The 22,884-nt window shown below is 37.0% G+C and overlaps 1 protein-coding gene across 2 annotated transcripts in view; it reads right to left on the bottom strand.

The window, feature by feature from the left end:
* Positions 1 to 1,565: 1,565 nt before the first annotated feature.
* The window catches only part of LOC101551558 (gastric triacylglycerol lipase), a 30,717-nt gene continuing 9,398 nt past the window's right edge, over positions 1,566 to 22,884 (bottom strand). The window contains exons 2-10 of one of the 2 annotated variants that reach the window (XM_055119461.1): positions 16,934 to 17,049; positions 16,650 to 16,767; positions 15,635 to 15,833; positions 14,224 to 14,333; positions 11,322 to 11,458; positions 10,121 to 10,267; positions 5,414 to 5,485; positions 4,918 to 4,989; positions 1,566 to 1,802 (exon numbers count right to left, since the gene is read on the bottom strand). In XM_055119461.1, coding sequence (XP_054975436.1) covers positions 1,566 to 1,802; positions 4,918 to 4,989; positions 5,414 to 5,485; positions 10,121 to 10,267; positions 11,322 to 11,458; positions 14,224 to 14,333; positions 15,635 to 15,833; positions 16,650 to 16,767; positions 16,934 to 17,038 — 1,197 coding nt within the window. In that variant the 5' untranslated portion in view covers positions 17,039 to 17,049. Of the gene's footprint in view, positions 1,803 to 4,917; positions 4,990 to 5,413; positions 5,486 to 10,120; positions 10,268 to 11,321; positions 11,459 to 14,223; positions 14,334 to 15,634; positions 15,834 to 16,649; positions 16,768 to 16,933; positions 17,069 to 22,884 lie in introns of those variants that run through there. The other variant, XM_004607623.2, reaches the window with a different exon arrangement.

The raw sequence follows: 22,884 nt of genomic DNA on the forward strand, positions 1-22,884 counted from the left end.
ATCTTTCATTGTTTCTCGAGATAGATTGAACGGGCCAAGTCATTTATGGATTTGATTCGGTATCTCTCCTGCAAAACAGGGCACCCAGAACACTGTATTTCCACAGACCAATTCTGGTCCTGCTTTAGTAGTTTATGAAATAAACTCACGGTTCCCAGATGAAGAAACTCTATATACCAAGATTTGGAAAGAAGTTAAGTAAAATGTCTACATGGCATCTAAGGAAGGGACTAAGATCCCCATGGAATTGTTAATTCTATTCTCCTGTTTTGGAAAAGTACAGTTGAGAAAGAGAATATTAAGGATACAATAGGAGAATTTTCTCTGGAACAGGAATTTAGCAAACAGGTCTTTAAAAGGATTAAAGATAAGACAGAGAAACTTCCCTCATTTGAGATAGCTCAACCATCAGCTCCTCCCTTACCTAAGTCCCAAAAGAGATGCGACATATTCCCAGTAGAAACATGCTCTCAAAATAAAAATATTTCTGATGCCAGTGAATTAATGTTCCCTATGGAGAGACCCTCATCTCTTCCATATAGCCCACTTCTAGTGCATCAGATGAAAGTGATGTGGATTATGAGTCTGCTGCTACTTTCTCTGGTTCTGAGAGTGGCTCAGCCAAGCGGCCTCCATTTTGATATGTCTAAATATCCATAGTGATTCTTCTCTTTTTAAACTTCTGTAACTTTTTTGTTGAAATTATGATTGTCAGAATTGTGTCGGTGATAGAGAAAATTCTTCGGTTATTTGGTGCATATTGTATGGTCATAAGGAACAGAACAGTAGAAAAGTTTATATATATATATATACATATATATATATATATATCGCTTTTTGGGTCATACCTGGGATGCACAGGGGTTATTCCTAGGTCTGCACTCATGAATTACTCCTGGCAGTGCTCAGGGGACCATATGAGATACTGGGAATCGAACCCAGGTCGGTCGCGTGCAAGACAAACACCCTACCCACTGTTCTATCGCTCCAGCCCCAGTAGTGAAGTATATAAAACACCATTTGCCTCCCGATTTTTTGAGTCGAAGTTGCCTATAGCTTACTGAGGAAGGAAAAGTGAACACACCTCAATTAAGATGACACAGCCCAACTTATCTTTTCATGAGATTATACACAAAAGAGCATGGGATATCTACTTTTTCAGAGGTATTGAGTTTTAACAATACTTAATAGTAAACAACTCATTCAATCTCAAGTGTGCATAAGAGGCAACAACTTTCAGTACTATTTGATGGTCCCATTTGATGGTCATAATTCGTGGTTCATAGATCTAGAAAGAAAACTGAATGAGGAGATGAATAGAAAGTCTTGCCTTCTCAGGACTTTGTTCTTTCCAATATTTCTAGATAATTTTCAAGTGTAAAAATAAAATTTCTTCAAATTCTTTTACGTTCAAATGACAAATGGGAAGTTTATTGATGCAAATATATTTCTAAAGTCAAAATTACAGAAAAAAAAGCACTGCATTGAGAAAATGTCATAGAGAATCACGTCTAAGAGAAAAATAATTGGGAAGACTAACTAGATCATTCTTTTTACAGTCAGGTCTAATTTTTTTCTTTTTTCAGCATGGAAACCATGTGATTGTAAACTTCTTGGGGTGCATTTATTGCCCAAATAAAGTCTAAGTGATTGAAAGGAGAAATCTGCTTGTGGTAAATAATATTAGGAAGTGTGGTAAGCAACCTGTCAACATCTTTAGGATCAGCCAACCAATCTCTGCTACCACTCCACAGTGCAATTGGTACTTGCATTGATGTCAGATTGTACTGAAGAGGTGTGGGCTAAAAAGCAAGAGGGAAAAAGAAAGAAAAAAAACAGGAAAAAGTTTATAAGTATTTTAAACCCAACACTTATTTATTTGGTAGATCACATAACACTCAAATATTTAATATATAATCCTAAAATAACTCATTTAATATGTTTGCTAAACTATACATAAATTCTAAATAAGATGATTACTCAGAGAAAGTCATCTTAATCCACAATGCAACATGTATGCAATACGTTTGAGATGAATGCTTCTCAAAATCTAATGAAACTGTGAATTGTCTGGAGACCTAATGTCACTGTCACTGTCATCCCATTGCTCATCGATTTGCTCGAGCAGGCACCAGTAACGTCTCTCATTGCGAGACTTATTGTTACTGTTTTTGGCATATCCAAAACGCACGGTAGCTTGCCAGGCTCTGCCGCGCGGGCTCGATACTCTCGGTAGCTTGCCGGGCTCTCCGAGAGGGACAGAGCAATCGAACTCGGGTCAGCCGCGTGAAAGGCGAACGCCCAACGGCTGTGCTATCGATCCAGCCCTGGGGGACCTAATGAAAGTGAAATTTCTGGTTAATACATGCAGAAGAGATTAAAATTTGCAATTCCAGGAGATATTGATGCTACTGGTCCTCGGCTACGCTTTGACCAGCAAGACTATAGATAATTATTCTAACAAATTTTTTTGAAAAGCAGAATTTCAACACAAAGTCAAGGAAATTGATTGAATTTTAGCTGCAATAGATTATTTCTACCCTAAAATTCTAAAATATGGCCTCAAAATGTCCTCACTTATTTTGTGAGTCCATGATATGGACTTTCCATTTTAGTTAATAGGTCAGCCAACTGTATTTGCTGACCTGATTTCACTAAATACCTATTCAAATTGTAGGAAAAACCTATGTCTTACTTGATTCCTATATCTATAAAATCAACATTCACACATAGAACTAAACATGTTCATAAATTTGGATATGGTAACAAGAAAACTATCAGCATTTCCTCCTCTGCCTACAGAGAATTTTGTTAGCTGTTGTGGAACACATTCTCTTAAATATATATAAATATACATATGTATCTTTAAGATAATATGTTATATATGTTTATGTTACTAAAATGCATTATCTTGTATTCTCCATCCCTCTCAGAGAGCCCGGCAAGCTGCCGAGAGTATCCCGCCCACATAGGAAGAGCCTGGCAAACTCCCTGTTGCATATTCGATATGCCATATATATATGGGCTGGAGCGATAGCACAACAGGTAGGGCATTTGCCTTGCATGCCGCCAACCCGGGTTCAATTCCTATGTCCCTCTCGGAGAGCCTGGCAAGCTAAGGAGAGTATCTCTCCCACATGGCAGAGCCTGGCAAGCTACCCGTGGCGTATTCCATATGCCAAAAACAGTAACAACAAGTCTCACAATGGAGATGTTATTAGTGCAAGCTTGAGCAAATCAATGTGGAACGGGAGGACAGTGATACAGTGATATATATATATATATATATATATATACATATATATACATATATATGTAACATTGTCACACTGTCCTTCCATTGTTCATCAATTTGCTTGAGCGGGCACCAGTAACGTCTCCATTGTGAGACTTGTTACTGTTTGGGGCATATATATATAGTATATATATATATACCTCTTGGAGAGCCCAGCAAGCTACCAAGAGTATCCCCTTACCTGCAGGGGCGGAGCCTGGCAAGCTACCCGTGGCGTATTCAATGTGCCAAAAACAGTAACAATAGGTCTCATTCCCCTGACTTTGAAAGAGCCTCCAATCGTTGGGAAAGATGAGTAAGGAAAGGCTGCTAAAATCTCAGGGCTGGGAGGAATAGAGACATTACTGGAGCCTGGTTCGTAAACCAACGAACAATGGGATGACAGTGATACAGTGAATGCAAATGTTATTATGGAAAGTGTCCATAATAACATTTTTCTTTACTATATTCCATTGTTCAAAAGTTTACTTTCTGACTTTTAAGTGTATCATTTCTTCAGGTTGTTGCAGAACAATTACTCTGAGTTATTACTGATTTGATAGTTAAAATAATATATTGCTGGTAGGAGATACTGTATTTGACACCTGTAGAATGGCTAATTCAAATAATGTATATGGTTAGATGTTTGAAGAAGTAATAGTTGAGTAAAAATATATTTTCAACAAATGTTTTATCTGATGTTATTCTGAAAACCTCCCAAATGTTACCAAGAGTGTTTTAGAAGGGGGAACATCTCTATATGTAATATGTTATGAAAGGGCATAACTTCCTTCTAGATATTCAATCATGGAACCAGGTAATAATTCATCAGGTTATTCAACTACTATTTGGGTAGGAAAAAACTGGGGTTATAAGGAGGAATGGCAGAAAATTGAAAACTGAAGAGTACTTGTTCTCTGAGAATTCACTCTGAATTAAGGGCTTATAGACATTATCCATAATGTACTGTCAATGAAGAAATTATTGTTTGAACTTATATTAGGCCCAGTTAAGATGGACTCCAAAACCTTGTTTCTTTTTGTTTCAACAAGTAGGGGAAGGACTCAATGTATCTATTGATATAAAGGCCACCATCTATTAAAAACTTCCTGCCTTGATTTGCAAGCTTACCATTATTTTATTATATCTGGGATATGTTCTAGTAGAATCACTTCATAGGGAATCTACAAAGGTGAAGGTATTATTTAAGATGATCTGCATTTCTAGCTCTAGCTCATGAGTGTAACTATTGTTTTATTATGTTATTTCATTACATTCTATTAAACATAGAAAAACAGGCGGAAAGGGGGTCTGAGACATGGGGACGCTCTATCTAAAAGGGTAAGAAGAGAAGTTCTGGAAGTTTCTCATCTATGTGTGCTATTTTGAGGATAGCTTCAATGTACATGACCACTGAATCATGAGTTATGTGTGAGAGAATGGATGACTAAGATGATGTTTGCCATAATGAATATATTTCAAGGAAATATTACATATTTCCTAATTCATTTCTTGTGGAATGTATTGGCACCACATTGTTCTGGAAAATACATACTCAGTCATCATAATTTGATCTTTAACTTTTTATACCTTATGAATAAATTCCTGTCTTAAAAGTTGTGAGTAAACTCTAAAACACTTACTTGATTATAGTGCATTATGTTCCGAGCTGAGCTTCCCCAGTCATAAGCTTGAAATTTCCCACTTCTTATGGCCTAATGTAGAGAAATTCAGAACATAAGGAAATATAAATATTTTTTACTATGAAAAAAAGTTCAAACATTTTAAAGTAGTTTGATTTCCATTTAAAAATTATTTGGAAAACTTTTTCTAATTCCAAAGATAATTACTATAAATCATCCTGGACAAAGTAATCGCACAAGTCCAATTTAGATTTGCTTAAAGTAATTTATATTGCCTGTCAAGTCACGGAAATCACTCATTATTTCTAGTGAAGGCATCATCTGTTTTTATAGAATTTTCATTCATGGACTTAAATATTTATTTTAATCCCATAGCTGTATGACAAAAAAAATTCTCATTTGGAACATTTGATGTAATATTTTGAAAACTGCTTTAGGTAAAATTCTAAGGGCTTAGGCACACAAAATTGTTTTAACAGCATTTGAGAAATTATACCTGGTCCCAATGGAGTATATCTTGAACTGAAGTTCCTGCTGGATTATGTGATATATACACATCCAAACGACTCTAGAATTCAAGAACATATATGTATACACACAGACACATACATACACAAACATAAGTACAGTTTATCAAACAGCTACAATATTTCTCATCCAACTTAAGTGTTTAAGTGCAGTGTTTACCAGAGGAAGAAGAAATGAGCAAAAAATTATACATCACTTTAGAACATGCAAAAGGCAATTTCTTAGACTAGACCATTTTATTTTTGCTATTCTAGGAAAGATTCTCATCTCTATTTTATCAAAATAAAACTTTGAAATCAAAAAAGTTTAGAAAAACATCAATTTTACATAAATATTTACAGTAAAGACCCTTGAGTTTAGGCCTTTGAAATTTCAATCTTTGAGTCAGCATTCTGCTCTTCTCTCTTAGTGTCACAACCAGAACTACAGTGAATGAAATGTTCACATGCAATCCTTCCACTTTGCAAAAAAAAAAAGAGAGAGAGAGAAGAATCTATGTATTATACCTATTATGTAAGTGCAATCATATATAAGACACTCTTTGTATGGATGTATTATACTCTATATTTGTAAAATATTGTGCTATCCTGATACTGTTGCCCATATCCACCTAGATCAAACCCCAGACAATAAATTGAAACCCCCTTCTCAGATTGCATAGTTCATAATGGGTCTTAATTTCACTACATAGAAAATCTTGTCTGAGTCAAACCAATTGATCATTTTCACAAGCAATGACACAGCTTACATTTAATTACAATGCAGAAGGTGAATCTAATTTCCCTTGCTCCCCATGTCTCTACTTTAAGTCCTTATTGATGGAATGCAGCAATCTGCACTGCTTTTTCTTAGAATGATGCGAATGAACTACTTTTTTCCTCCACATCGAGAATAAAGAGCATCCCCTGAACCGTGGAGAGGGATGCTCTTCCAAGAAAAAAGAATTTTAACATTCAAGAACTCACTATACTAAGTAAAGAATAAAGGAAGCTTACTTTGTTCACATGTACTTTTAAAAATTCGTAAAGATTATCACCACCACTGAGAAAAGAGAGCTGAATGCTCTTAACTTCATGAAGTTAGAAGCCATGTAATCTATTGTTATTTTCATTGCTATGTTCTTGATATACACCCCATTTAACAATACCTCTGTAAATTTTCTTTTTGTGAATAGTCTAGAGGTATAATTAAATTTTCTTATTAATGAACTTGATTTTCTCATGTGTTCAATGAAATATATATAAACTGACAATTTTGAGTATAGTGTTAGTAGCAAAAATATGACATTATGTGTTATATACTTTGTACTATGTTTCACATACTTTATATACTTTAGCTAATTTTATATCCCCAAAACCAAGTTTTTTGACTATGGGTAGCAAGGCAGGAATTTAAATCAGTTGCAAAACTCAGAGAAGGGAACACCAAGTAAAATGTGATTGGAGGTCATGTGGGGGAAAGATGATGCGGGCCCAATATAGACTAGAGACTGAACACAATGGCCACTCAACACCTTTATTGCAAACCACAACACCTAATCAGAAAGAGAGAACAAAAGGGAATACCCTGCCATAGTGGCAGTGTGGGGTGGGGGGAGACAGGACTGGGGAGGGGGGGGAGGGACCCTGCGTTTACTGGTGGTGGGGAATGGGCACTGGTGAAGGGATGGGTTATCAAACTTTGTATGGGGGAAACATGAGCACAAAAATGTATAAATCTGTAACTGTACCCTCACGTTGACTCACTAATTAAAAATAAACTATTAAATTAAAAATAAATAAATAAATAAATAAATAAATAAATAAATAAAAATAAATATTGAATGTAACGAAAGTAAAGCAAAATCTATCAGTTACACAGGTGGGGGTGGGGGGGTGGAGGGTGGGAGGTATACTGGGGTTTTTTTGATGGTGGAATATGTGCACTGGTGAAGGGATGGTTGTTTGAGTTTTGTATAACTGAGACTGAAGCCTGAAAACTTTGTAATTTTCCACATGGTGATTCAATAAAAAATAATAATAATAATAAATAAATAAAATAAAACACACACACACACAAAAAAAACAAAACCCAAAAAAAAAAATAAATCAGTTGCAAAGACAACAATTTAAGCTCTTTCTTAGTCTGAATCCACACTCTTTTTTTTTTTTTTTGGGTCACACCCGGCGATGCACAGGGGTTACTCCTGGCTCTTCACTCAGGAATTACCCCTGGCGTTGCTCAGGGGACCATATGGGATGCTGGGATTAGAACCTGGGTCGGCCGGGCCGCGTGCAAGGCAAACGCCCTACCCGCTGTGCTATCGCTCCAGCCCCTGAATCCACACTCTTAACTACTTTATAATACAGCATTTTAACACATATATTTTAAAACCCAGATCAATGCAAAATAAATGAAATAGTGTATAGGGTATAGACAAGGTCTTACATACATAACTTTTCTGAAATACATTTTATAAAATTCATGGGGATGGTTATTATCACAAATATTTATAAGAACATTTACATAATGTCTCTCTTTTCCCACAGAAGGATTTGATATCTCCTATCACAAAATTTATTATGCTGAATATTTAGGTAGTCAGAAGTGGCAAGTTCTGACTTTTTTCTATCTACTGCTTTTTTAGGGAGGTTATGGAAGACAGCTGGAGGAGCAATAATTTGTTATTTGTCTTGTTATATCTTTTATAAATTTGTTTTATCTTCTCTAAATATCGTGTACAAATTTTAAAATAACTTTAGCTCCCAGAATTACTCCCAGTAGTGTGGACCTGAGAGTTCAGTACTTAGACTTGGTGATTCACCACCACATCAATGTAACTGGTGGTGTCAGAGGGCTATCATTTGAAGATAATGGAGAAATCTCATATGGTGACAAGGTTCAAATGAACAACCTCATGAATGCCCAGTCTATAGTATCACTTGAGTTCTTTCTCCAGCCCCCAAAGTAACATTTACAAATAAATATTTATTTTAACTTATTTAGGTTTTGGTGCCACTCAGGAATTGCCCCTGACCGTACTCAAGGGACCATGTGGAGTGCCGGAGAATCAAACCCTGGTTGGCTGCATGCAAGGTAAAGGCCCTACCCACTGTACTATTACCCTGGCCCCCAAAATAACATTTTTTAAAAAAATGATTTTGGGGGGTGTAGGATAACATTGGATTTGTCCTTTCAGCCTTGCCACAGGGAAATTAGTTTACCTTAAAGCAATGTCCTTTCTGTGTGGACATAGGAAGACAGTTAATATTACGCTTTGTAACTTGGGAGTTGATTGACTCCATTAATATTTACTTCTGGACATCTTCTTTCTCAACTCAGTTGCCTTCAGTTCCTAGCATCCCAAAAGCAGGGTCCCAACAAGGGACAGAATGGACCCAGTGCAAGCTGTGAGGTACCCTGGCACCAAAATGGGCCAGGCCAAAGCGCCACAATACTCAACTATAAGTTGAGAGCATGTTCATAGACAAATGCTGTCATGATCCAAAAATAACAATGAGACTAGGACCTTGCTGGGGTTAGAAAGACTAACCTGACCTGAGGACTGTGGTCTAGAAAATATAGTGAGATGTCCTCAGGAAAAACCAAAATATAAGTTTGATATATCTCTTACTGTGTTCATACAGATTGATGTTGCTAGAAATATTAGAAGTAAATTTATTATAACTATTTAGGTGGATTACTAGCTGAGGAAAGAAGAAAGCAACACACCCTGGATGGGATCCCACCCTTGAGCGGATCTCCTAGTAATCTGGAGTAATCTCCTTAGATGAGATTTTGTTAATCTCCTGGAGGAGTGTTCTTACCCCTCTGTTGATTTGTTAATGTTCAACCTATCTTTGTGTTACCACCCTATGTAATTGCTATATAAACTAAGACTGTAAGAGAAGTAGGGAGAAGACACAGAAGCCGAGCCCAAAGCTAAAGAGAATCAGGGAGTCATTGGAGCCAGAGGCAGGGGAAAGAAAGAGCACAAACCAAGTGAGAATCGGAGTCAGAAGCAGACAGAGTCAGAAGTGAGAGCGAGAGAGAATCCGGGGCAGAGTCAGAAGTGAGAGCTAGTGGGGTTTCAGAGAGAGATGCAGAAGGGCTCTGGAGAGAGAGAGATCAGAAGAAGAGAGATCGGAAGAGACCAGAGGAGAGACTACAGAGACAGACAGAAGAGAGCACAGCAGCACACACAGAAGCAGAGCACAAGAAAGAGTCATCCCAATCCGGTCCATACACAGGGGCTCGAGAGCACCAAACACGAGCGGCGAGTGGAGAGAGAGAGAGAGAGAGAGAGAGAGAGAGAGAGAGAGAGAGAGAGAGAGAGAGAGAGAGAGAGAGAGAGAGAGAGAGAGAGAGAGAGAGAGAAAATGCTTGCCCCGAGAGTCCGCGAACAACATACACACATCACCCCCTTTCACACCAGCACGCTTTTTTACCGGGGGCAGGTGTGATAGTACAGCAGGTAGGGTGTTTGCCTTGCACACAACCAACTGGGGTTCAATCCCCAGCATCCCATATGGTCTCCCAAGGAGTAATTCCTGAGCGCAGAGCCAGGAGTAAGCCCTGAGCATTGCTGGATATGATCCCCAAAAGCAAATAAATAAATAAATAAATAAAATTATTTTGGGACAAGTCATTAAGATAGTTCAGAATATTCAGAAAAGAAATTGTAATGCATACAAACCGTGTTCAAGTTCTTGGCATCAAAACCACAAACAAGAAATAAGGCATTTTTGCAGAGCAGATCCAGTCCCTCACGGGGACACACTTCAGTAGCAATGAACTGATCCAAAATGTTGTGTTCAAAGAACATCTTATTTCCAAATATAAACTGAAAAAAAAAATCATTTGAAAGTTATTCACATTAGCCCTTAGAAAAAATCATTTATTTTTATTTATTTTTATTTTTGGCGTCACACCTGGCAATGCACAGGGGTTACTCCTGGCTCTGCACTCAGTAATTACCCCTGGCAGTGCTCAGGGGACTATATGGGATGCTGGGAATCGAACCCGGGTCGGCCTCATGCAAGGCAAATGCCCTCCCCGCTGTGCTATCGCCCCAGCCCCAGAAAAAATCATTAATCTGATGTTTGTATACAAATGTGAGTAAGCCAATAATATTTTCATGTTTCTGGATGTCATTTTAGGAATTTTAAGTACTTTCTTTCATTTAATTTCAATAATAAAGTTGTGAAATGGACAAGGCAAATCAATTTTGCATCTCTAGTGTGACACTGAGAAGTGTATTCGTGATTGAAAAGACACAAAGAGTTCTTATTTGGGGGTAATTAGAGCTATAAAATAAATCATAAAATGGTATGATAAAAATAATAATTGCCAAGATACATGATTTCTAAGACAAATAATAAAACATCCTTGAGAAAAATGGGTTACTCAAGCATAATTTTAGCAAAGATTTTCAAAGGACAAAATGTCTAGGTAGTTTAATAATCACATCATGAGGAAGAAGTCAGGTTAGGTTTTTTTACTTGACTACTTTACTTTGCTTTTATTTTTCCTTTTCTGCTCCAGGGATAGAATCACAGACCAGATAAAGCTGTGTGAAGTGTCTGATAAATATAACAGCTCTGAAGAGGCAAAAGCACTCCAATCCAGATAAAGTACTTAAGAGCAAAGAAATAAATAGAGATATTAAAAACTGTTCTAGGGACCGATAATTTCCTACTAACCAACAAACTATATAAATGTGTGTGCGTGTGTGTGTGTGTGTGTGTGTGTGTTGGTGAAGTGGTAATGAGCGTAGTTTTCACCATATTATATAAATATCATTGTCATCAAAAACAGATTTTTTGGTCCCTTTGCACCACTTTGAAATGAAAGTTCAGTTTGATCTCTTAGATTCAGTCGGAGAGTCACGTACATACCTTTACCAACGAGGTGGGGAGAATCGAAAGTCTTCTAAGAGGTGTTGTGGCATGGTTGATATAGGCAATTGGAGCTAGTGCATAAAATACTTCTATTTTCTTAGCCAGTTCTGGGTTTGTGGAAAAGGCAATAAAACCTGAAATAGAAGAGCATGGAACTGGTAAAGAAGTAGCTATAGTCAACACAACATTTTTTTTTATCTTACTTTAGAAAATGGGACAGTTTTAGAATAATCTCATAGTGACAAAAAAGTTAGAATTTACACAATGATGATTTAAATTACTCTTATCACAATGTGATAATTAATTAATATGTAATATAAATAGTATGGAAGAGGAAAGGTTAAAAGTACTGATGTGAAATTTGATCGAATGGAATTAGAATCCTAGCTCTGTGATTTATGAGTTTTGATACCTAGAATAAGTCACCTAAACTCTTTAACAATCTTCATTTTCTCATCTGACTTGTAGATATAGAACAAATACTTCCTTATGTTTAGAAAATAAATAAGATGAATTGTGAATCTGCAACTATATTTAGAATATGATACATACTTAAATGAATATTTAGGATAACTCAAACATTTGTGCATAATAAGTATAGTCATTCTTTATATACAATTAATTAATTTTATAATTAATTGGTTTTATAAATTATAAATTTATAATACTTGTAAATATAAATTTTTTAATGTTTTTTAAATAAATTAATTGGTTTTCTTGATTGGTTATATAAATATCATTGTCATCATTATCATCATCCTGTTGATCATTGAATTTCTCAAGCGGTCTCAGTAACCTCTCCATTCGTCCTGTCCCTGAGATTTTAGAAGCCTCTCTCTCTACTCAGGGCGGGGAGGGAAGCTGGAGCCCATCCCCTCCGAGGGGCCCTGGGGAAGACATCCAGGCACGCGGGCAAGAAACTCTCTGCCTATAAATATTATAAATAAATAAATTGGTTTATATAAAGTATAAATACTTATATTTACATACTTATAAATATATATTTATATATACTTTGCATATAAGTATATATACTTATATCTATACTTATATATAAAGTATATGCTTATATATAAAGTTTATACTTATAAATATATGTTTATATATTTATATATACTTTATATATAAATATATATTTATAAGTATATATTAATTTGTAAGTATATATTAGTAGACTGTAATATAGTTAAATAGTGAATCAAATTCTATCTAAATTGACTACATAGGAAATCTATCCCTACTGTTAATAATGGTACACTCCGTCCCTCTCGGAAAGCCCGGCAAGCTACCGAGAGTATCCCGCCCACAGGGCAGAGCCTGGAAAGCTACCCATGGTGTATTCAATATGCCAAAAACAGTAACAATAAGTCTCACAATGGAGACGTTACTGCTGCCCACTCAAGCAAATTGATGAACAACAGGACGACAGTGCTACAGTGCAGTGCAAATGAGACTCAGGAATAGCCTTAACAGAAAGCTTTCAGGGAGTCAGAGAGATGGTATAGCAGGTAAGGCACTTGCTCTGCATGCAATCAACCCAGGCTCCCAGGCTCAATCCCTGGCATGACATATGCTTCCCTGTGCCATATCAGGAGTGAACTCTGAGCTCAGATCCAGAAATATACTATGAGCATAGCCTGGTATGAGCCCCAAACAGAAAAATAACATAAAATAAATCAAATTAAAAGAGCTCATATTTAGAGATTTTTACCTATAAAACATAAAGCCTGTTCTACTGGAGAAAGAATGGTCTTTCCTAGGAGTGTGTTTAAAGGGAGTTGGCCCTGACTGCCTAGCTGTGCAGATTGCAGGCCATGAGAGAAAGCAAGATTTCCAAAAAGAAGGGGCTGGATTGCCAATGAGTGAGAAAAACCAGAAATGCTCAGAATTCAAATAACTCTAGAGGTAGGTTAAAGTTATTTGGTGTCAGCATGGGTATTCTTATTTACCTCAGTGAATTCTAAAGTATTACATCTTAGTGCAATAATTTACTTATCATTGAGAAAAGTATAAACTATAGTCTATGCTGTTTTAAACTGTTGGACTATTAACCAATGCAAATGCAACTTATAAGAAGTACAATGGTGTAGCTTTCCAATCAAAGGGTTAAATCTTGCCATAACTTGGAAATTAAAGAAGTAAACTTTAGTAATATAGAAAAGTTTAGATTTTCGAAAAATAATTTTGAGGTAATTGTTGACCATGTGCTATTGAAGATGTGCTCTGGGCTGCCCCATTCAAGACAAGCTTCAGGTAAGACTTTTTTTTTTCTTGCTTTTCCTCTCATGAACCAAGGTTATGTTGCTCCCAGAGATAGCTTACGTTGAATCTGGTTAAAAATGTGCAAGAACACCCAGTCACCATTTAGGAGGAGTATGTGTACCACTATCCTACAGAGCTGAATGAGTTCCTGTGGATTTCGTTATGATCCAATTTCTCCCTCTTGATACTTGGCTCCTTTTTGGAATTCTTGCTTCCTCTAGTGGCCTGCAATCCACACAGTCAGAGCCAACTCTCTTTAATGATACTCCTTGGGGATATGAACTTTGACACAATGCCATTTTCACACAATATAAGGTCTTCCTCAAAGAACTCTTTTTCTAAAGTTTGGCAAATAAGATACATGCTTGTAAGATAAACAAGTTTTCAACACCAATTTCATTCACTTCCTTTATTATTTATTCATTTATGAGCACTCTGAAAGCTTGAAATACAAGTGGGAAATAAGTAAAGTGAGTTGAGTGTGAAGGTCAGCATTATTTCTTCCACATAATTCCTCAATTTTGCCTTCTGTTTCCAACCTTTTAAAAATCATTAGTATGGGCACCCATGAACCTACATGACTATTGTAAAGTGATTTCTACCGACTCAGTGTTCTGCTTTTATTACTGTTACCTACCGATGGTGGTACCCTGTGAATGGCCAATATATTGTAGTTTCTTCTGTCCAGTTTTCTTCAAAATAAAATCAATTGTAGCTGGAAGATCATATTTGGCCATTTCATCAAAACTGAAAAAAAATCAGAGTAAAACATATTGCTTCAATTGCTTGCTAAAATTTCTAAAAAGTCAAACTTCATTATAGTTAAGGTGCTTATTAAAAAAAATAGAGAAGTAGATTCTCTAAACTTTGCTGTTTTTAGACCATTAGTGAGTGACAGATACTTTTGCCAGTGGTATAAACACCTAACATCATTTCTGAAGCACAGTATTAGAGCTGCAATTTAGTCCAACAAGATAGTATTGGTAGGTGGGAATTATTTCTGTAACTAAGTCTGAATGTCAGATTTAATCATCATTTGTATGTTGTGTTCCAGCATCACTTAAAATAAACCATTTTCATGAAGAATATTTTATTCTTCATAAATCAGCCAGAGTGCTCTTTTGACAATGAAAATATTGTTTGTCACTCCCTTGTTGAAAAACTCTCAATGTCTTTCTATCACACTAGATTGAAATCCAAGGTCCTTATCATGGTTTCCACAGTCATTCCTGTTTGGTCCTTTAGCATCTCTGATCTTTTCTCACATCACTCTCTCCCTTCCTTATTTGAAATATACCATCTGTTTTTCCATTCTTGGAATTTCAGTGTGATTTAGTACCTTAGCACAATCCACCAAATTTTCTTCTTCTCTCCATTTATATTAGTCATCTCCAGAAACAAAGTACAAAAGGTGCATTGATAAAAATCTCTGATAATTTCTTCATGGTGACTGAATTTCATTTTTTTCTTTTACATTGTTTTTGATGATGACTCACCTGCTGTTCTTAAACCCCAGATGGATTTTAACATCCACTCAAGTCTATAAAGATGTTCTTTTCAGAATCTGCTGAAAGCAGATTCCCTTGTGGTATCATTTTGCTCATTCAACTTGGAAAAACATTTAGTCATGAATTTTTCTAATAATAGGTTATGAGATCATAGACTGGAGAAAAAGCTACCCTTAGAATGAGGTGAATGGAAGACCACAGGAATGAGATGTGAATAAGAAAATAAATTCCTTTCTTCCTACACTGAGAGTAATAAAATAAAACAAGACTGATGGAGCAATAGTACTAGCAGATAGGGTGTTTGCCTCGCACATGGCCGATCTGTTCTTAATCTCTGACATTGCAGATGGTTCCCCCAAGCACAGACAGGAATAATTTCTAAGGGCAGAGCCAGAATAACCCCTTAGCATCACTGAATGTGGCTCCAAAAGACAATAAATAAAATGACTGAATTGGAATATTCATGTATATTGAAAAGCCCATGCTTTTCAACTGCAATGCTTATTTTCATTTGTTGAGTTTTATTTGATTGTTTTTTACCTGAAAGCCCAGAACTCCTCTGAATCTGTTGGATAGTAGATGTTTTTCCTGGCATAGGTGTTTCCCCTGCTGTTCCCCAGCCACACATCAAAGCAAGCATCTGCTAGAATGAAGGCCAGGCTATTGTTGGGAAGGTTGGCAACCCAATTTGAGGATGATGCAAGCACTCCATGCTGCAGAAATACGACAGGCCTTGTGCCTAAAAAGAAATTCATTTAAAAGCTTTATAAACTGGTTTTTTATTCTAAGGTAAGTAAACATCAAGGTATAAACATAGACCTTTAGAAGCAAGAATTAAACATGCTTACTTAGTTGTGTTTAGTAATTTTGAATATATTATTTTAAGTATAATGATGGTTTCTAATGTGAAAAAAATGCAGTAAATTGTAAATTTTTACTGTGCAGCTCTTATATGCTGTTTATCTTTAGAAGCACATTATAATTATATTTTAAGGAAATTCTATGTGATAATAATTTAATTGAAATCTGTGTGATAAAGTTTTGGATTGTCTTGATTATTTTTATTCTTTTAACTTCAATATTTTCTATAATACATAAAAGACAAATTTTAAATATTATCAAAAAAATGACCTTTGTTGGTTTAAGGAATGAACCTGGAATTGTTTCCTTCTTATTTTCTCTGTACATCCAGTCTAGCTCTTCATAATCCTCTAGACTCAGTTCATTTATTATTTTTGAGGGAAATTTTTCCTTGATATTCCTAGGTTGAATTAGGGACTTCCAAGGTAATACTCTGTGCATAGCTCTAGATGTGCACTTATTACTTATTATCATGATAATCTGTCTCATAGAATTGATAGTTATCTCCCTAAAGATATCAATAGTGCCTCAATCAGTGTTGCATCATTAAATTATGCAAAACTCATTAAGTTCTTTGAAAGAATAAAATAAAAGACAAGCAAGGGGTAAAGACAAGAAAAGAGACATAAAAATGAAGACAGACAGACATGGAAAGAGAAAGGAAGATAAAGGAAGTCAAGAACAAAGATAATACCGCAGGTCTCTGAATTTTCCTTCCCATGAGGAATTCTGTTGATCCCAAGGATATAACCATCTTCAGTCACAACTTTATATTCTTCACTTGGATAGCCCCAATAAGCAATCATCTCGGCCTGATGAGAAAAAAGAGAAACTTTGAGTTTCAGTTATCTGCTAGACTGACCTACAGGAAGTAGGCATTGTTGTTTTTAATTTGTCATATAATAACTTAAACCCCCATAATTAAAAAGTCAAGGTATTATTTCATAGTTTTAGAAGTTTTTATCTCTAGTAACTTACAACACTCATAGTTGCTTCAGGGTTTTTAGGTGCTAGTTGTCCCACATAACCATGAGTAGGTCCAAACACAGACATCAAACTTGCCACTAATATTAGCAACCGCATTTTGGTCTTGCCTGAAAAAGAATAACCCATACCTTGGTTAACCCATAATGCTTTCACAATACTTGTATCTTGTTCTAATTTTGCCTTCATGCAAAAAAAGGAAAATGCTTAGTTTTGATTATATTATAATAAACGATTAGCTGGGACATGCACGAAGATTTTAAAACTTAACATGTTTTTACACTACTAGATTTATTTTTAGAACATTTTTGTTTTGGTTTTCAAGTCATAATGAAAGAAATTTAAGAATCTCCTAATTAAGAATCTGAGAAAAATTATCTTATTCCTTTAATGCCTTCTATTTAAGTTTGAGAGCTCAGGAAGCTGAAAGAGGTGAGGCAGGTGAACTCTGTGGGTATATGATTTATTTAGTGCCCTTCTCAATATAACATTCATCCAAACCTTTCTTGATAGTTTTAACATTATTGAAATAGCATCCAACAGATGTAATTAGTTTGAAGTAATTACATGACTTACGATGCTTGATTAACTATCATAGTTAGGACAATAATCTTAGAAACATTTTTGTTCTTCTAAATTTTTGCTTATATATTCCCTAAATAAAATAATTTAGGCTGTCTTTAACAACTATAAATTGATAAAATATTGGATAATACTTTTCCCATAAGTGCTTAACTTGTATGGCATGTTGTTATTTCAATTGTATGGCTGAGCTAGAGGTGATTTGTGAGCATGGCTCCCATATACCTAACTTTTGGTATATGATTTGAAAAACATTATAGTACCTTGCTAATTTAACCTACTTGTATTTTATATTTAAGAAACAGCAATCCGTGGCGGCAGTGCAGCAGCTAGCGTGGAGGGACGGCAGCTCTCAGTGCTCTGAACAGCCAATAGGGCCACAAAATTTCTGCATGAGTGAATGTGGGTGTCCGTTGTATATTATGGCTGAGGGAAAGCACCAATAAAGAAACCGGCTGGTCACCCGCCGCAAAGCGCCACCCGAGTGAGACACATGAGGATGGCAGTGTATAACCACCAGCTGGCAGTGGTATGGCAGCTCTTGGCACTCTGGGTGACTGCAAAGTTTTAAGTGGTCTGAACACGGCTCTGCAGGTCTGACTTGACACAACACACAGAGTTCGGGTATTGAGGTCATGGAGTTGAGGAGTCACTCTAGGTCCCCATTATGGGGACCCCTGCTTCACTGCCAGAGGGGCAGCCCCACAAAGACCCTCCCGCATCTTCCGCAGCATGTTATGGTGGAAATCCTCCAAGAGCACCAAATAGTGTCTGGAGACAGAAGATCGGGGTGTGTGCCCACTGGTCACATTCTGTCTGCCTGGTCAGGTGACTGCAGCCTGCCCAGAGTGCCCAAGCTGTATTTTGTAGCAACTCTGGATCTGATCTGGTCCCTCCTGGGTCCACTGCTGCTGACATTACTGGGGCTTAAAGGATATGGTGCTGCCGGGATGTCAACCTGGACCCACAGGTCAAATGCATCAGCAGCCTGATGATGCCCTCAGGCTTACTGAACCCCCAAATCATTGCTGTGCCTCTTTCCAGACTCCACCAACTCAGGACCAAGTTTCCCAAGAAATTAAACTGCCAAAAGTTAGGTATATGGGAGCCATACTCACAAACCACCTCCAGCTCAGCCGTACAAGATCATTTATCGGCTTTTCTTCTGAGATCCATAAATAAATCTCCAAAGAGATCAGAAACTGCAATTATCTCAGACCCGCACAAGGTCTTACAAAAAGGTACATCAGAGGGGAGCCAATTTGCCAGTGCCCAACCAAGCAGAATCCCTGGCAGCTGCTTGCTCCCACAATCTGAAATTGTCTTCATGCTCCCAGCCACACTCACTATGCCTAGACTGACTGCACCAAGATCCTAATCTGCTGAAAATTAGGATATGCAGGTTTTGTGACGAAATCTCCAGACTTCCTCAGAATTGGGATGGGGGACCTCCCCCTACTTCCCTGTATGCTTGAAATCACTGGCAGTCCCCTCATAAATCAACTCCAGCACACCCATGAAAGCTCTTCCACCAACCTTGCTTCAGAGACCCATAAGTAAATCTTGAAAGAGACCAGAAGCCACAATTAATCTCAGACTGGCATAAGGCTGTACAAACAGGGTACATTGGAGGAGAGCAGGTGCCTACCCAAGAAGAGAACCCAGCAGCCGCTTGCTCCCACAATCCAAAATTGGCACCATGGACCTGGTAGCACTCCACTGTCTTGGGATGGACCTCTTCAAGATATTAATCTACTGAAAATTTGGATATGCATGTTTTATGATTGAAATCTCCAGGGTCTCTCGGGATTGGGACGGGTTACATCTCCCTCACCTCCCTTTACCTCTGGAAGCACTGGCAGTCATGTTCACAACCCAAAGCCACCACTTAATTGCAAAACATAATGCACAGAAGGGGAGAGCAAAAACAAAGATGCCTGTCACAGGGGCACAACATGGGATGGGGGATGGGGAACAGGGGGAGGGAGACTGGGGACATTGGTGGTGGGAAATGTACAGAAGTGGAGAGGTGATGGGATGGCTGTTGGAACATTGTATCACTGAAACCCAATCATAAATAGTTTTGTGATGGTCTGTTTCACAGTGATTCATAAGAAAGAAAGGAAGAAAGAAAGGAAGAAAAAAAGAAAGAAAGAAAGAAAGAAAGAAAGAAAGAAAGAAAGAAAGAAAGAAAGAAAGAAAGAAAGAAAGAAAGAAAGAAAGAAAGAAAGAAAGAAAGAAAGAAGAAAGAAAAAGAAAGAAAGAAAGAAAGAAAGAAAGAAAGAAAGAAAGAAAGAAAGAAAGAAAGAAAGAAAGAAAGAAAGAAAGTAGGAAGGAAGGAAGGACGAGCAATCCTATTGATAAAAATTAAATGCTAATTTAGAGTAGGGCTAAATTAAAGTTATTGTTTAAATGATTCGTTTCACAAATACTTCTATTTTGGGAGACCAGAATGATAGCACCGAGGGTAGGGTGCTTGCATGAAACTGACTCTGGTTTGATCCTCCATGCTACATATGGTCCCCTGAGCCCAGACAGGATGATCCCTAAGCACATAGCCAAGAGTAAGCTTTGAGAACTGCCAAGTGTGACCCTTCCAAAGAAATTGGGGGCTTTTATAAATTATTTTAAGAGGCATGTATATGGGGGCTTTTTGGACCACACTCAGCAATGCTCAGGGGTTACTCTTGGCAAAGTACTCAGGAATCAGTTCTAGTGGGCTTGGGGGACCATATGGAATGCCAAGGATTGAGCCTGGGTTCATAACATGCAAATCAAGCATTATACCCACTGTACTATAGCTCCACTACCCCCCCAATATTTTAATCATCATAAAATATCTGCAACTCTATGACAAAGGATTCCCTTCTTCAACATCTACGTAGCACTGTAGCACTGTCATCCCCTTGTTCATCGATTTGCTCGAGCGGGCACCAGTAACGTCTCCATGGTGAGACTTGTTACTGTTTTTGGCATATCGAATAATGCCATGGGTAGTTTACCAGGCTCTGCTATGCGGGCAGGATACTCTCCGTAGCTTGCCGGGCTCTCCAAGAGGGACGGAGGAATCGAACCCCAGTCGGCCACATGCAAGACCCTACCCACTCTGTTATCACTCCAGTCCCAACATCTAAGTAGCTTTAATAAATCAGTCAGAAAAAGAATAACTAACAGATTTTTATGATACGTAAAAAACTTCATAATCAAAGAGTAGTGGCCTAACGTTTTAAGAATTAACTTTTTTAGATATTATCAGTTATTGGAGCGATGTAACAATGTCTCACAATGGAGACGTTACTAGTGGCCGCTGGAGTGAATGGATGAACAACAGGACAACAGTACTACAGTTCATTATCAGTTATAATTAATTATACTTAACTTAAAATGTCTACTATTATGGGACCAGAAAGATTGTGCAGCAGTAAGACCGTTGTCTTTCATGTATCTCACCAGGGTTCCATCCCTGACACTGCACATGGTCCTCCCTGCAGAAGTAATCCCTGAGCACAGAGCCAGGAGTGAGCACCCCCAAATATACCCCCTCCAAATTCTAATATAATAATAATTTCCACCTATCAGATAAAATTTGATAATTTATACTTATAGGCAAGTTGGGTGAAATAGTCATTTAAATGCTGTTCTTAAGAAGGTAAGTATTTTACAAAGTTAGTAAAAAGATATCTGACAATACTTTAAAAAATTCAAAATACATATCCTGTTCTTTCCATATTGGAAATTATATTCTAACTAGACTAACTAACTTGCAAAACTTTTGGGAAGACTCATTAAAATTCTATTAACCATAGAATTAGCCATAAAATTCTATTAGCCATCCTCAACCACCAGGGCATATAGAATAATATAAGTTTTTATATATAAAATGACACTGGGAAAAATTTCTCAAGAAACTAGATTTCAATGGCCAGAAGCATTGCAATTTGACTCTTAACAAATAAACAAACAAAACTTGCATACTCCTAATAGAAGACATGAAATTACTCTTTTTGAAATAATGTTTGTCTTTCACCTATACCCCTTTTCTTTAAAACTTTCATATATACTTTATAAAAAAAAGCACACATCAGGGCTGGAGCAATAGCACAGCAGGTAGGGCATTTGCCTTGCACGTGGCCAACCCGGGTTCAGTTCCCAGCATCCGGTCCCCAGGGGTAATTCCTGAGTGCAGAACCAGGAGTAACCCCTGTGCATTGCCAGGTGTGACCCAAAAACAAAACAAACAAAAGAAAAAACCCAAAAACAAAAACAAAAACCACATCATCTTCTCATATTATAAACTCTTTCCTCAGTTATGGGTCATTTTATGAAAAGACTACTGGAGAGAGCATAAGTGCTCTCTCTCTCTCTCTCTATTTCTCTCTCTTTAAGTTTCATTACAAGATCTTTCAAATCATGTTTAATCTTTAATCTCTTTTTCTCAACAAGTCAAACATTGCCTTTTGTCAGCTTACCAACCCCAGTAACCAACCCTCATTTTGATTTATAAATCAACTTTTTTTTTTCTCCAGAAATAAACAAGCAAAAACTCCACTCAACTCCCCCTGGAGATCTACTTTTTTAAGAGACCAAACAGAAAGTGTCCCCAGTTGTTCCCACAGTTGCTATCGCTACCTCTAGATTGTTCTAGAACCTCCCTGGGGGACAGTAGCACCCTCTTTGGAAACACTGATCTAGATACTGCAAAGGAGCTGAACATGTTTTAGTTCAGCTATTGAATGTACCTGGTATATTATCCATGGAAGATATGTGGATAATAAAATATCTGCATAAAGAATGTGCTTCTGCCTTGTTTCTGAGGATTTGTTTAGGCCCCCGGAAAATCTCTTCAAAAGGTTAAGTGCTAGCATTAATTTGGATGAAAACAACAGATAAAATAGTTTCTTATACATTCAGATATATCACTGAATTTTTCCTGGACAATATGGCAAGATTATTTAAATCAAATGTGGTTTATGTCCAAAAATGATGTCTTAAAACTTGCCTAATATATTTAAGAAATTATTTTACTATAGAATTTTTCCAGGTCTCTAAATGTTTCACAGGCCACGCTTTTAGAATTTGCTGTGTATCTTAGCTGTTCCTTTGATCAGACTGTCCAATATCTCAAATTGTACTTCAGTAGACCAAAGATGGAAAAACAAAGGTATATAAGTGCCCAAACCACACTACAGATTTTGCCCCCACATCAAAATTTTTTTAATATTTTCTCTTCTTACAAATTAACAGCAGTATATGAAAATTGAAGGCATGCCGGTGCTAACATTATCAAAGACCCTTAAACACACCAGATACTTGTTTACAAGTAAACTAACCTTATCTGTGTAACCCTGATTTTTTTTCATGTG

This window comes from Sorex araneus, chromosome 11, assembly GCF_027595985.1.
Source record: "Sorex araneus isolate mSorAra2 chromosome 11, mSorAra2.pri, whole genome shotgun sequence".
In the NCBI taxonomy this organism is placed as follows: Eukaryota; Metazoa; Chordata; class Mammalia; order Eulipotyphla; family Soricidae; genus Sorex; species Sorex araneus.